This window comes from Crocodylus porosus, unplaced genomic scaffold, assembly GCF_001723895.1.
Source record: "Crocodylus porosus isolate Cpor-Errol unplaced genomic scaffold, CroPor_comp1, whole genome shotgun sequence".
NCBI classification, from domain to species: Eukaryota; Metazoa; Chordata; order Crocodylia; family Crocodylidae; genus Crocodylus; species Crocodylus porosus.
Genome location: NW_017728922.1, coordinates 4,055,981 through 4,069,208, shown reverse-complemented (window position 1 = coordinate 4,069,208; position 13,228 = coordinate 4,055,981). Strand labels below are relative to the sequence as shown.

The 13,228-nt window shown below is 48.8% G+C and overlaps 1 protein-coding gene across 1 annotated transcript in view; it reads right to left on the bottom strand.

The window, feature by feature from the left end:
- The window catches only part of GDAP1L1 (ganglioside induced differentiation associated protein 1 like 1), a 41,852-nt gene that overhangs the window by 7,595 nt on the left and 21,029 nt on the right, over positions 1 to 13,228 (bottom strand). The window contains exons 4-5 of the mRNA XM_019539616.1: positions 4,786 to 4,883; positions 3,966 to 4,080 (exon numbers count right to left, since the gene is read on the bottom strand). Coding sequence (XP_019395161.1) covers positions 3,966 to 4,080; positions 4,786 to 4,883 — 213 coding nt within the window. The remainder of the gene's footprint in view (positions 1 to 3,965; positions 4,081 to 4,785; positions 4,884 to 13,228) is intronic.

The window sequence follows — 13,228 nt, the reverse complement described above, 5'->3', positions numbered from 1 at the left end:
TCAGCAGGCTTTCATTCCCTGTGATTGACTGTTAATTAAATCTTTATTCTCTTCTGCTGACATCTGAGGCACTAGCCATAAAACACCAGCCATCTCTGAGCAGCACATAGGATTTTTCCATTTATTTTCCCCTGAGCTGTCCGCATCCCAAAGCCTCTGTGGCCAGACAGGTGCTTCTTACTGCTTATGGTAGGCTCCTGCTATGGCCCCCACCCTTATTACAGAGCATTCAAGAGGAACCAGCAGAGCTGCACCATGTGTCCTTGGGAATATCCTTGCTTTTCAGGAAGCCTGCAGCTTTCTGACAGGCAGCAGTGCCTGCCTCTTGCAAACCCAGACACAGGAGGCTGAGTTGCCATGAAAATAGCAGAACTGGAAGAACCAGAAGGAGACAAAATGACAGGGAAGAAAAACCTGACATCTGAAGTGTGTCCAGTGGCATGTATATGTTGGGATCTATATTTTACAGTGGTAAAAGCTACTTACAGGCTGTTAGGTTTGGGTTCTAGCCCCGGCTCTGACATTGGCTTGCTGTGTGACTTCAGGAGAGTGATTCAGAGTCCATTTCCCTACCTAGCAGGTGGGAGGCTGAGTCAATTGCTATTTGTGACACACTTCATAGGATGCAGTAGTGGAAGGTACTACAGAAGTGCAAAGAGCTATTGTTTATATTATGAACTGGTTTTCTCTGCCTCTAAACACTAAATATAGGTGATCAAAACTGCCCATGTGCAAGTGCAGGCCTAATTTAATTGCTTTGTTTGAATGCAAAAATTGAGCACCAGTCGCATATGTATAAATGGTGTTTCCGGACGTGAAAATCATAGAAAAGGAGGGCTGGAAGGGACCTCCAGAACTCACCCAATCCAGTAGTTCCCAACCTTTTTTATAGTGCAGACCAGCAAACTCACTCAATGAATTTTGGTAGACTAGATAGAGAAGCAATCTAATTTACATAGTTAAATTTAACTATTATGGTATGATGGGGAGGTTGTGAGGATTGGATCAGGTTGGGGAATTGCAGCCATGGGCAGCAGGGGACCCTGCAGGAGAGGGGGCTGTGCAGGTGGTGGCCCAGGAGGGCCAGCTGGGCCCGCCTGGGAAGAAGGGGCTCCGCTGCCTTCTCTAGGAGTAAGCAGCGGAGCTGCCTCTCCACTCTCTGCCCTGGGCATTTCTATGTCTGCACCCCCGCCCCCCCTACAGGTGGAGCTGGGGGGTCCTGCCCAGCCTGGTGCAGGCCCTGGTATCTGTTGTGTGGGCAGTGCCTTGCCAGGCACAGCCATGGCGCTGGGAGCAGAATGGGGTGCACGGAGCTGGCTGCCTCCCTCCTGGGGCTGCCCCACTGCTCAGCTTTAACCCAGATGGAGAGACAACCCAGCAGCTAACCCTTCACAGCTGTGACCCGGTGGTTGGGAACCTCTGATCTAATCCAACCCCCTGCTCTAGGCAGGATCATCCTTATCCTAATCATTCCATACAAGTCCTTGCTTAACCTATTCCTTAAACTACCCAATCAACCCTGTTCCAAAATTACACAGCATATTGCCCAGAGGCACCAAAAACACCCTAACCTATCTTAGGTAAAGCAGGGGGACAAAGGCTGTCAGTGTCCAACCACTTCAAGGGTTTTTAGATGCAGGTTGTGTGTGTTGCATTTACAATATTTTGGGGTGCAAAGTAGAGCTAGAGTTGTACAGACCTTTTTTGTGCACCACTGAAAAATCTAGCCACCACTTGCCAACCCAAGAATATTTTCCCTTCCTTCTCCCTACTTTTTTCAGTGGTTGGCATTCATAATTGCTGACTCTGTCTCAAATTGGTGTTGTTTTGGCCTTTTTGCGTGACTTTATCCATCCCCTAGTGACAGAGAGTGAACTGATGCTTCTTCAGTTAAATGAAGGTTAGAGAAGTGGGCGGATCTGAACAGGATGCGGTTCAACAAGGACAAGTGCAGGGAGCTGCACCTGGGGAGAGGGAACCGGCGTTATGGTTATAGGTTAGGGGCTGCCCCTCTCGGCAGCACAGAGGCAGAGAGGGATCTTGGAGTCAGGATTGACTCCAGGATGAATGAGAGTCGCCAATGCAACGAAGCAATAGGCAGAGCCAACTGCACCCTGTCATGCATCAACAGGGGCATCACTAACAGGTCCAGAGAGGTCTTGCTCCCCTTCTATGCAGCGCTGGTCAGGCCACAGCTGGAGTACTGTGTCCAGGTCTGGGCGCCGCACTTCAAGAAGGACGTGGAGAACCTGGAAAGGATCCAGAGGAGGCCACTCATATGGTTGGGGTCCTCCGTGGCCAGCCCGGTGAGGAGAGGCTGAGGGACCTGAATCTCTTCAGTCTCCAGAAGAGGAGACTGAGGGGGGATCTTGTGGCTGCCTACAACTTTATCAGGGGCCAGCAGCAGGGACTCGGGGAAAGTTTGTTCACCAAGGTCCCCCTTGGAGTCACCAGGAACAACGGCCACAAGCTGAGGGAGGATAGGTTTAGGCTAGATATTAGGAAGAACTACTTCACGGTAAGGGTGGCCAGAGCCTGGAATAGGCTTCCCAGAGAGGTGATGCTCTCACCTTCCCTGGAAATCTTCAAGAGGAGACTAGATAGGCACCTGGCTGGGGTCTTATGACCCCTCCCTCCCCCAGTGCTCCTTCCTGCTCATGGCAGGGGGTCGGACTAGATGATCTGTCTAGGTCCCTCCCGACTCATTGATTCTATGAATGCTAATGAGTTTCAGCACCATACACAAAGCCTGCACAGGCTGATGCTAAAATACACTGACAAGTAGTTATTAGAAATGTTGTGTTTTATGCAGAAAAAGCCGATCATTAATCCCCCACTGCCTGAGCAGTGAAAGCTGCTTAATCTCTTTCTGCAGAGGCCTCCCTGCTGCGTAACTCATGGGCAAAGACTTATTTAGCTCCTTGTCTTGCAGTGCTGTATTTCCAAACCCTTCTCTGAGCTGCACTCCTTGTTTCCCATCTACTGCAGGAGAAGATGGGAACATTCCCTCTACTCCAGCTACATATCCTTTGGCTGACTTCACTGGCCATTCCTCCTAAGAAGTTTGCTCTGATTTGATACACCATATAGAATTCGTTGGGTGGACTTAGGCAGGGTCAAAGCAGGAAGAGGTCCATATGCTCATTCCCACCATCGATGTTCTCAGGAATTATTCTGCAATGTCAGGACAGTGCTCAAAACCAAATTCTTACATGTGAGTGATGGGAGGTGGTTGGAGCAGCAGATATGACTGATGCATAGCAAATCATGCCACTGAGATTTCACCACAGCAGCAAGAGTGTAACTGCTTCTCTACCTCTGCGAGTCCTCCTGGTTTCTAGAGTAGTTCCTTATGAGATGTCACCACTCAGTGAACAAAATGCAAATGAGGAGGGAAGGATTTGTGGAAGCATGTAACTGGTGTGTCTGAGATCAGAGGGGAGCATTTAGTTGGAGCATTAATCCCCTCTGTGCTACATTGCATAGTGCCCAAAACGTATCTTTCTGAGCATTAAAATTTATTTAAGATGATTCCTGGGCTTGGGAATGATGTTATAGGATGGGGTTTTTTTCTAAAACAAATATTGAATGACATATGCCACAAGCAGTCACCTGTTGGAGCAAGAGAGAGGAAGCACCATAAAGCGGTGGGTCAGGGAAATGTATACTAAAAACCGTGGTGCTACTGAAAAGTGTTTGATTTAAGACAAGGAGCTGACTGTCCAGGCAGGTGTGACTGTATGAGCCATGGCAATTGCCTAACCCATGCCGGAGTGAGTAACAGGACCGGCAATTCAGTGGTCATGAATTAGGGTATCTACGGGTGAAGAGAAGGGAATGCCTCATATTTAAATGAGGATGTGAAAGTTGCAGAGCTACAAAGCCATAGCTCTGTACAGGGCCAGCTCTTCAACATTTCCTAGCTCCCACAGTAGCAAATACTCATAAAGGGACCTAATGCCTACCTTGATACTCGAGTTTCCTCTTCTCCAGCTCAGCCTCAATCTGATCTAGCACCATTCCCAGCTCGCCAAGGATTTTCTTCAAGTAGTTCACATTGTCATGTTCCAAGATCTTGGCCTAAATGAAAGCCAAAGATCTACAGTGAATGAGTGACACTGAAACATCATGGAGCACATGCTCTTTCCTGACCAATGCTTGTGGCACTAGAACATAAGACTCCAAGGAAATGTGGACCATTACACCACCTTCCAAATCCCTTCATTTTCTGCCTGTTTGACAGCTTCCAACAGAGTCTTTTAGTCTCTCTTGAGATAATATTTATCTTGAGACCTGCTCAACTAAGGAAAGAGGCCTTCTATTTTAACTTAAGTATAGTTCCTAATCAAGGTGGTTTCCACTGAAGACCAACTCAGCCCAGCTTTAAAGAGCTCAGGAAAGGGCAGACAATTCCCATGTGAGACTTGTTCATCTTAGCTGTTACCACTTTGGCTTGGAGGAAGCAATATCCAGATAAGAGCAGCTCAGCAGATACCCTACTGATTCAGCCAGAGAGGTCTGCTGTGGGATCCCCTAACTGATCTATTTTCTGCAGATTACATGGTTCCTAGGTAGAATCCCAGCTGCAATAACATGCAGGATTCCCCCACAGTGCGTCCAATCCCATTGATACAGACACAGGTATAATTTTCAAGGAAATAGCTCTCCAAACCCAAATGTTCTCCCAGGTTCTCAGTAAATATCCCAGTCCTAGCAATGGGTACCTGTGACTAGTCTATTCTCCCTCCTCTTCATTGAAATAAAATGCTGCTATGAAGGCCTTACCATGAGTTTCTTCTGTTTGGAAAGATATGGCTCTGATAGCTGTGGTTCATCATCATGGTCCAGCTTCATCAGCTCTGTGCTGGCATTAGCTAAATGTCCTGATGAGAGAAAGAAAGAAAGGCTGGGGAAGCTTTTGCATGCCCTCGCATAGTAGGTGGAAGGCTGCATTCAACCAAGATGATGATGAACAGGCACTGTGTGAAAAAAGCTTGGCTATGAAAATATTATCTTCACCTCAGTCGCTCTGAGCCCTGGTGTTAACAAAGATGACTGGAGTTTTAACACTAAGAGTTGTACTACCACAACACCAGAGCTGGATTTAGCTCAGCTTATAACTCACTTTTGAAGGTGTTTCTTGGTAATAATGTTACATTTCCAGCTGAGGCAGACATGACTTAACTATGCACCAAATGGGGACAGGGCAAGAGAAGGATCCTCGTAGAATCACAAGCTACAGTTGTCCGGAGAGGTGATCTTGCAAGCACTAGCAAGGCAGGTCCTCAGTAGTGTGATCTGGAGAGGCTCAGGGGGAAATCAATGGAACAATGTTCATTTACACCAGTAAGGGCCTTAATTTTACAGTAAAAAAAAAAAGGACAACCCCAAAAGGTGAGAAGTAAAACCCTCAATTTTGATTGAGGGTAAATTTTGATTCCACATGGTTTGAAATGAGTCATTTAAGGTATTCAATCACCTTGCAGTGCAGATTGTCTGTATATAAAGTGCTACGTGGACAGACAAGAACTTACAAAGCACTCTGGAAATAATTTTTTATGTTCCATTGCTATTATTATTATTGCTTATTAATTGTATTACAGTAGCATGTAGGACTCCACTGAACTAGGTGCTACACAAACCCAAAACAAAAAGTCAGTTCTTCCTTGCTTCAGAAAGCCTTCAATCTAAACACAAGCCAAGAGACAACAGATGAATACAGATACAGAGGACAAAGAAACAGAGATGTTGCTGATCAGTGTAATTGGCAGTAGTCTCCACAAAGCATTAGCTGATCCATATGGACCCGATGGTTACTTCCCAGTTTGGAAGTTGATGGTTTCTGCAGTCTAGACTACACTGAACAAATCGGTGTTCTCAGTTATACAGATAGTTTCAATACCGCTACTATAGATGTACAGCAGTGTGAGTGAGAGACAAATCTGGCCTATTAATCATAACAGTGAATTCATCAGAACAATTGGTCCATCAGAGAGCAGGCTGGCTCAAACTAGAGGTGAGGACACTTTCCACAGAAAGGCAAGGCAAGGAGAGGCAGATCTATTGTACCATGAAGGGGCCTGCTGCCCCCATCAACAGGAAGTAACAGGTGCATCCCTGTATGCCCCCCTGGCTTGAACCTGCCCTCCTTTGGCACCTATAGCTCCCAGTGAAACGAGTAGGGTTAGGGGATGTGGCAGAAACATAGGGGTTTTGTACAACAACTGCACTGTGTAGATGGCCAAGTGCCCCACCCCCTACACTGACTCGGAGAGTTAGAGATGCAGAGTACTTCCAAGAGATTGAAGGAGTTAATAACCCTTCAGGCTAACCCATGAATAAAATGATTCATACCGATTCGTCCTCCTTACCACCCTGCACCTCCCATAAATAATCATTGGTAATTATCACAACATCAGTAGCTCAGCAAGATGCAGGGCTAGTCTATAAATTGGCCTCTCACTTGCACTTCATTCCCTGCACAGCCAGAGTGATTAACACCAGTGGTGGCAAAACCACCCCATTGTTTGTCTGTTCTGAAGTGTGACCTTTACCCAACACAGCACTGCAGGGGGAGGAGGGGGCTGCAGACGAGAAAGAGTTTCCTTAGACATCGTTCTTACCCTGCTGGGAGGGAAATGTTGGACCTTGCTGGGTATGCAGGTCCCAGGACAGACTTGGGGACAGTCAGCAGCCCAATGCCAAGGAATGGACCAGTGAAGGGAGTTGTGATCAGTTCTGAGGGGTTGGCTTTGACCTCAAGACACTAATAGTTGTATATGGGGAGGCTAAGGCTTTAAAAGCAGCGGGTGCTGCAAACCAGATCAAGGTGATGGGTAAAGCTCTCCATCCTCCTCTTCTCAAGGCGAGAATGGAGCAGTCAGCACATTTCCCCTTTACTTTGCTAAAGGCAGGTTCTGGGGTTACACTTGCAACTTATTCTCAGCCATTCATGATCCAGGGAAAGAGAAGTCATAATTTACCACCTAAAGAGTTACAGTTGACTGCCAGTGCCTTTCCCATGCCACCTCCCCTGTACTGAGTGTAGCAATACTTGAACCTCTAAAAGTCCAGGACTGCAGTTTGGCTGCACTCTGGCCTTGCTGTGGTGCCTTACTTTCTATCTCTCTGAGCAGTGCCCAGGCCAAGGCTGGATACAGGCATGGGCGAACTGGGCGGCCACCTGGGGCCCGGACAGAAAGGGGGCCTGAAAATGGTACTTTTAAAATTTATTATCATCATTATCTCTGGTGAAGGGGGACCTGATACTAAAAGTTTACCCCGGGCCACCAGAAGTCTAGATACCTTGCTGGCCTGGGCCTGCCTGACAGATAAGGTGGTACTCTATTTTCTTCTTGCAGGAAGTATAAAACACTATAAGGACGTAGCACATGGAATGGGGAAAGAAAATAGCCCATACCCCTGCTAGGGCAAACCTTGCATGAAGGCTGGGCTTGTGGGTACACAGACTGGCTCTGCCTGACCTATACTTGAACACTTCACCTTCTCTGCACCATTAAACCTTGATGCAGATGTTACCACATGTTGACCTTTGCTCTAAGGAGTCCCTCTGCAACCTGCATGAGCCCTGCCTGGGGTGCCGTGTTATAAATGCCACCAGGATGTTACAGGTCCCTACAGCAACAGCTGACCATCATGCTGTTCTGCTTGCACAACCCACATAACTCGGCACCAAATCAAGGGGTTCATCTTTTCTTAGGTACTGCTCCTGTGAACTGGGAAGACCCACTGCAAGGGACCCTGCAACAACCACTGAAGCTGCCCCTAGCGCAGGGCAGGGCAGGGCAGGATTCTGGTTTGAGGCTGAGAGGTGTCCAAAAGAAAGCTACATTTCCCTTTTTGGTGGGTGCAGGTGGAGAGATGGACTGTATCTCAGGAATCTTTTGTTCAAACTACCTTAAATTTGGGCCACAAGCCCAACCCTGCATCCCCATGTGGCACAACAATTTCCAAGACTATCTTCTTAAACACTTGCATTTTAAAGCACTTACCAGCTGTTAAACAGTCAGTTTAGCATAGCTGTGCAACAAAAGGGGCAAGTTCTGTAACAGACTCCAAGCAGGTCCATCTCAGCCTAGTGGGCTTCAAATACTTTTAAACTCTTCATTTCCATCCCTAGATCCTATTCGATCTGCCAGCACACAGTTTTTCAAGCTTTCCCAAACACTTGCTGCTGCACAACATGGTGCCTGCAGCTTCATCTCTAGCAGATCAATAGATTGTGTCAGGTTCCTTTAACTGTCCAGCTCTCATTTGCCTTGTGCATACAAAGCAGCCATTGCAGGGACACTGATAGAGCTGAGCAAATGTTTTATTGATTGCAAAGGTTCCCCTGGAAATTCTGTATCTCTCCCTCCGAAGCCAAGAGTGCTCAGTCAGTGCTGCAGTGGGAAGCTCTTCCTCTAATGAGTGATGTCCCAGGCACAGAGTTTGGAATCAGAATGGTAATGACTTGAAAGCATTCAGTGGTGTGTTCTTTGCTTCCATGCGTGCGTGCGTGCGTGCGCACACACGCACGCACACGCACACACGCACACACGCACACACACACACACACACACACTCTGTCCTTTCTGTTTTTCTGTCCCATTGGTAGTAAGCCTCCTGACAAGGGAGCAATTTGTTTGCTCCAGCCCAAAAAGCCCCATACTGCCCTTCACTTCTGTCAGGTTCTAGTTGTGAGCTCTACTTGAGGCACACATCAGTCAGGAAATGCTCTGCCGTCTTCCCTGCGTAAAGCTGTTGCTCACCAGCAGCATGGTCACTGATTATTCACATATAACATATACCCAGCAAAGGGCAAAGAGCAGTCTTCATGAACAGTAGGATGGTGTTTGGGACAGGAAGTGTCTCTACTGTTTGGCATCTGGGCAGTGGCCGGTAACAGGATGTCCTGGCCCATCAGTGACCTGTTAGGCACTACCACAGTAGAAATAAATCGTAATGATCAATTAATATATATTTACACTGTATTCCTGGTGGTCCCGGAGATGGCTGTTTCAAGCATGCCATACCCACCAGCTCCCGATCATGTACCTCACCAGAAATGGGGGTGAAGCTGTGGATGTATGGGGTGTGTTCAAATGTGTTCCTCCTAGGGTGACCATCTTTTCAAAATGGAAAGGCAAGACACATGCTGCTCTTCCCCCTGCAACCTTTCCTTCCCCTCCAATGGTGGTACAGCCAGAGCAGAGCTGAGCAGAGCAGCAGAGGATGCAAACTGGCCTCTGTGGGCTCGGGGCTCCCCACCCTGTTGCCCTTCCCCCAGGACCTTGCACTGGGTGCCCCTGCCCACCCAGCAGCAGTGGGGGGCAAAACTCCACTCTGCTGCCCCCACTGCCACTGGGTGGGCAGAGGGCACCTCACCATGGCTGGAACTCTGCCAGTCTGCAAGGAGAAACCCACTATTTCCTGTGTTTTCCCATGGTGAATGGAAAACCCAGATCCTTGCATGATACTGTGAATCTGGGATAAATACTGTCCCCAAGTCATGCAGCCTGGGACTGGGACTTGGCGTTCCTATTTCAGGACTGTCCCCCCCCAATTAGGGATAGGTGGTCATCTAATTCCTCCCAGGGGTGACATGTAGAGGGTGCATGTGGGTGCACATGCACCACCTGAGCATGGCATTGCACCCCTTACAAAAAGGCTCTGCTGACAGCAGGCAGTTGCCACTTGCCCCTCCCCCCTGATACCACCAGCAGCGTCTGTGGGTAGTTGCTGACCCCTGGTCAGCACTCGCCACCCCCCACCGCCGACAGTGACGGCAGCATCTGTGGGAGCTCCTGCTTACCACCGCCATGCTCCCGCCACTGCTGTGCCCCCCAGCTGCTGGGGGCATGCGTTGTTCATGATTCCTCCCTTAGGCAGCTTGGCACTCAGGGTAGACAGACCCTGAATGAGTATGTGGAAGACAACACAAGATGAAGCTGAGAAACTTGTTTGACTACTGAAAAAGACTGCTATGTGGGTGAGTAGGCCTGATAGGTAAAATCACAGAACAGGGTTGAAAGGGACTTCAGGGGTCCTCTAGTCCACCTCCCTGGACAGAGGTCTTATTTGCTGTTGCCTTTGGTAAAAAGCAGTAATGTGTGTGTGTGTGTGTGTACACCCATGCATGACCATGTGTGCACGTGCACACACACATACACACACACAGACACAGTCTAGATTTCAAATGTCTTGACATAAGGAACTAGTGTAGGAAAACAATAAGACCACCTCATCCACTGATCATTAGGAGTGCTTGTGAAGAAACTCAATAGGAAAAGAGGTAACTGGAGATCCATAGGAAAAGAAGATGTGTAAAATGGAAAAAGCATCTAAAACTTAAGAGAAATGCCCCAGGGATGTGACATAATGCACCTGAATCTGGGTGAATCTCTGCAGGGTATCAACCTGTTTCTGTTCTTCCTAGTGTCTCAAAATGGGGCTTGGCTGTGTCTAAGTGTTAGAGAGCTCTGTAAGAGATGCCAGCATCAGCCTGGGATGACTGCCAGCGGTAGGTTACATTAACTTGAGGCCTTGAAACCACAAAACTCCTCATTTTCCATTTAGAGTTCTCAAATGATCCCTTTTTAAAAAGCAGCTTTTCATTCGCAGAAACCTGCCTGCCAAACTGCCAGCATGTCGCCTTTCTTGCTCAAGAGGAGGGTGTAATGACTTTCTGCTGTCATGTGCATGCTGTGTCTCCTGGGATAAATCCTGGTCCTACTGAAGTCAATGGCAAAGCTTGTCTTGACTTTACTGGGGTGAGAATTTTACCTTCTGGGATTCTCACTGCAATTCTAGCTGCTTCACTACACTTGCAGGCAAAGGGGGAAAACCAGTCCACTGGCAGCAAGCCTCATCTATCATGGGACAATACAATAGCATGTATGAGGCTGCTTAACTTGGCAAGCAAAGCCCCTGGCATTTCAAGAGAGGAAAATCTCTGAAATGAAGAGTGAGTCAAGAGTCAACCATGTACCAGATGTTAAACAAAAATAACAGAAAACAGTCCCAGAAGGAGCATGAACCAAGGCAAGAACAGATCAGAGTCTGGGCTGTGGGTCTTAAGAAAATGATTCCAGCCAAAAGAGCTAGTCAGGAGGTATGATGTACGACCTTCAACAAATAAGAGAAAGTGCAACTCATTCAATGCTATGCAGATGTATCAGACCAATGTAATAAATTGGCTAAGAGAATGCTCCATGGAGGGTGGGGGAGTATGTAAGGCATGTAACCACTGCATGGTGGGTTGGTTAAAGGAAGCCTAGAGGAGCTGTAGAAAGAGATTGGAAAAAAAAGTCATAATGAAGCCAAGCATTGTAGACAAAGCAGTTCTAAAGCAGTCTCTTCAGAAAGGCTGTTGAATGCAGTGTGCTCTAGGGAAAGTGATGTGTAGCTTTGCTGACATGTGCTTGCTTACACCAGGTTGGAAATAGCATCTAGTAGTGGTGTGTGTAGATGGAACAAGGGCTCTAAATTGAAGCAGTGGGTTTTAAAAAACACCACTTCAACTTAGGGCTGATTAAACCCCCGTGTCATGCACACACCCTGCTGACTTACCTGCCTCTGCCGTGGGGAGGGGAGGGTGAGCTGCCAGTGAGTGGAGTGGTCCCTGGGTTGCGGGGGGAGGCGGTGCTTCCCTCCACGGCAGCAGTGGGGCCCCCACCAGGAGGCACCCGCCCACAGGCACCTGGCTTGGGTGGCCCCGGGGGCACTGCAGCCATGGAGGAAAGCACCAGGGCCCTGCACAGCTCAGGCAGGCAGGCTCCAGGGGGGGAGTCGAAGGAGTTTTAGTTTGCTTCATCCCAAGTCATTTAAGGTGCTGAGTTTCCTACAGCGGATGGAACTAATATGCAATACACTGCCAAGGCGTGCAAACACCGACACCATTAAAGTGGTACAAAAGCATTTAGCCTGCTTTAAAGTGTTGTGCACACACACCTCTTGTTTTGTCTACACACGGCCTAGGCTCTACAACGTGGGTGGGCAGAATCAGGCTCACCAAGTGATTTTATCCAGTCCACAGTAGGTTCCTCAGCCCTGCCTGGCACACACACGGTGGCCAGCCTGGGCATACATGGCCAGTCCCACTGCCCCCAGGCGCACAATGGGGCTGGGGCAGCATGGTGGCCAGACTCACTTCCTGGCAACCCTGCAGCAGCAGCTCCTTCCAGCTGCTGCTGCCAGTCTCTGCTACTAAACCTGGCCCCACTGCCCAGGCACCTCAGCCTGTCCACCTTGCACCCACTGCTGGGGGCATGGATGGAGTGGGTGGGTGGTGTCTCCATGGAGACTGGCCCAGGACCGACTCGGGCAGGGCACGCTTGGTCGGGTGGCCATGGCTGGGCATGGAGCAGCATCCTGGAGCAAGATGGGCGGGTAGGGCTGGGACTGGGATTGTGGGGCTGTAATCTGCTCCGTGTATGGCCCTGCCTGCAGTCCTGATCCTGATCCCAATCCCAGCCCCACCCCTCTGTCCCACACCCAGATGCTGCTCCCTTCCCACCCATGGCCCCCTCCCATCTGCCCAGCCAAATGCACCCTGTTCCCGTGGGTCCCGAGCCAGTGTCAATGAAGACCCCGTCATCACAGTGTGGGGCCAGTGTGGGCCTCTGCCCTAAGGCCTCAGGGCTGAGACGCTTAGGGAGTTTTGGTGAGCTGTCATGGGGTGGTGGCAGCCAGGTGCTGACCTGGCCCACAACAGCTCACCAAAACTCCCTAAGTGGTCCTCTAGCCCAAATAATTACCCACCCCTGCTCTACAAGGTCTGTGTTATAAAGACACTGCCCAGGAAAGCCCCCTTCCCTTCCCTTGCCAACCCTGGGTAGTGACACGCATAAATATGGCCACTTTTCTTCAAGGCTGGGGTACTTGATAGACAGTTTGGGTCAAAACCTACTGCCTGGATTATGTTCAGGAAAGTTACCGGATTTCCAGTGCAAAGGAAAATGGAATTTGGCTCCAAGTTATTGTATTATGTGGCCTATTGACACTGAATCAGTAGGAATAATTAAGACATGCACTCAACAGGTCTGGGTAAAACCATACCCCTGTGCCTTGTCCCTTGTCCACCCTTCCTTTGTTTGCTTATAATCTCTTGTTGTATCTTGTCATAAATTAGGCTGAGATGTCTTCTGGGGCCAGGTTCTCTGTATGTTTCTACAGCAGCAAGTACAGTCCTGCTTGGTGCTATTGCAGGAAATAATAGTAACACACA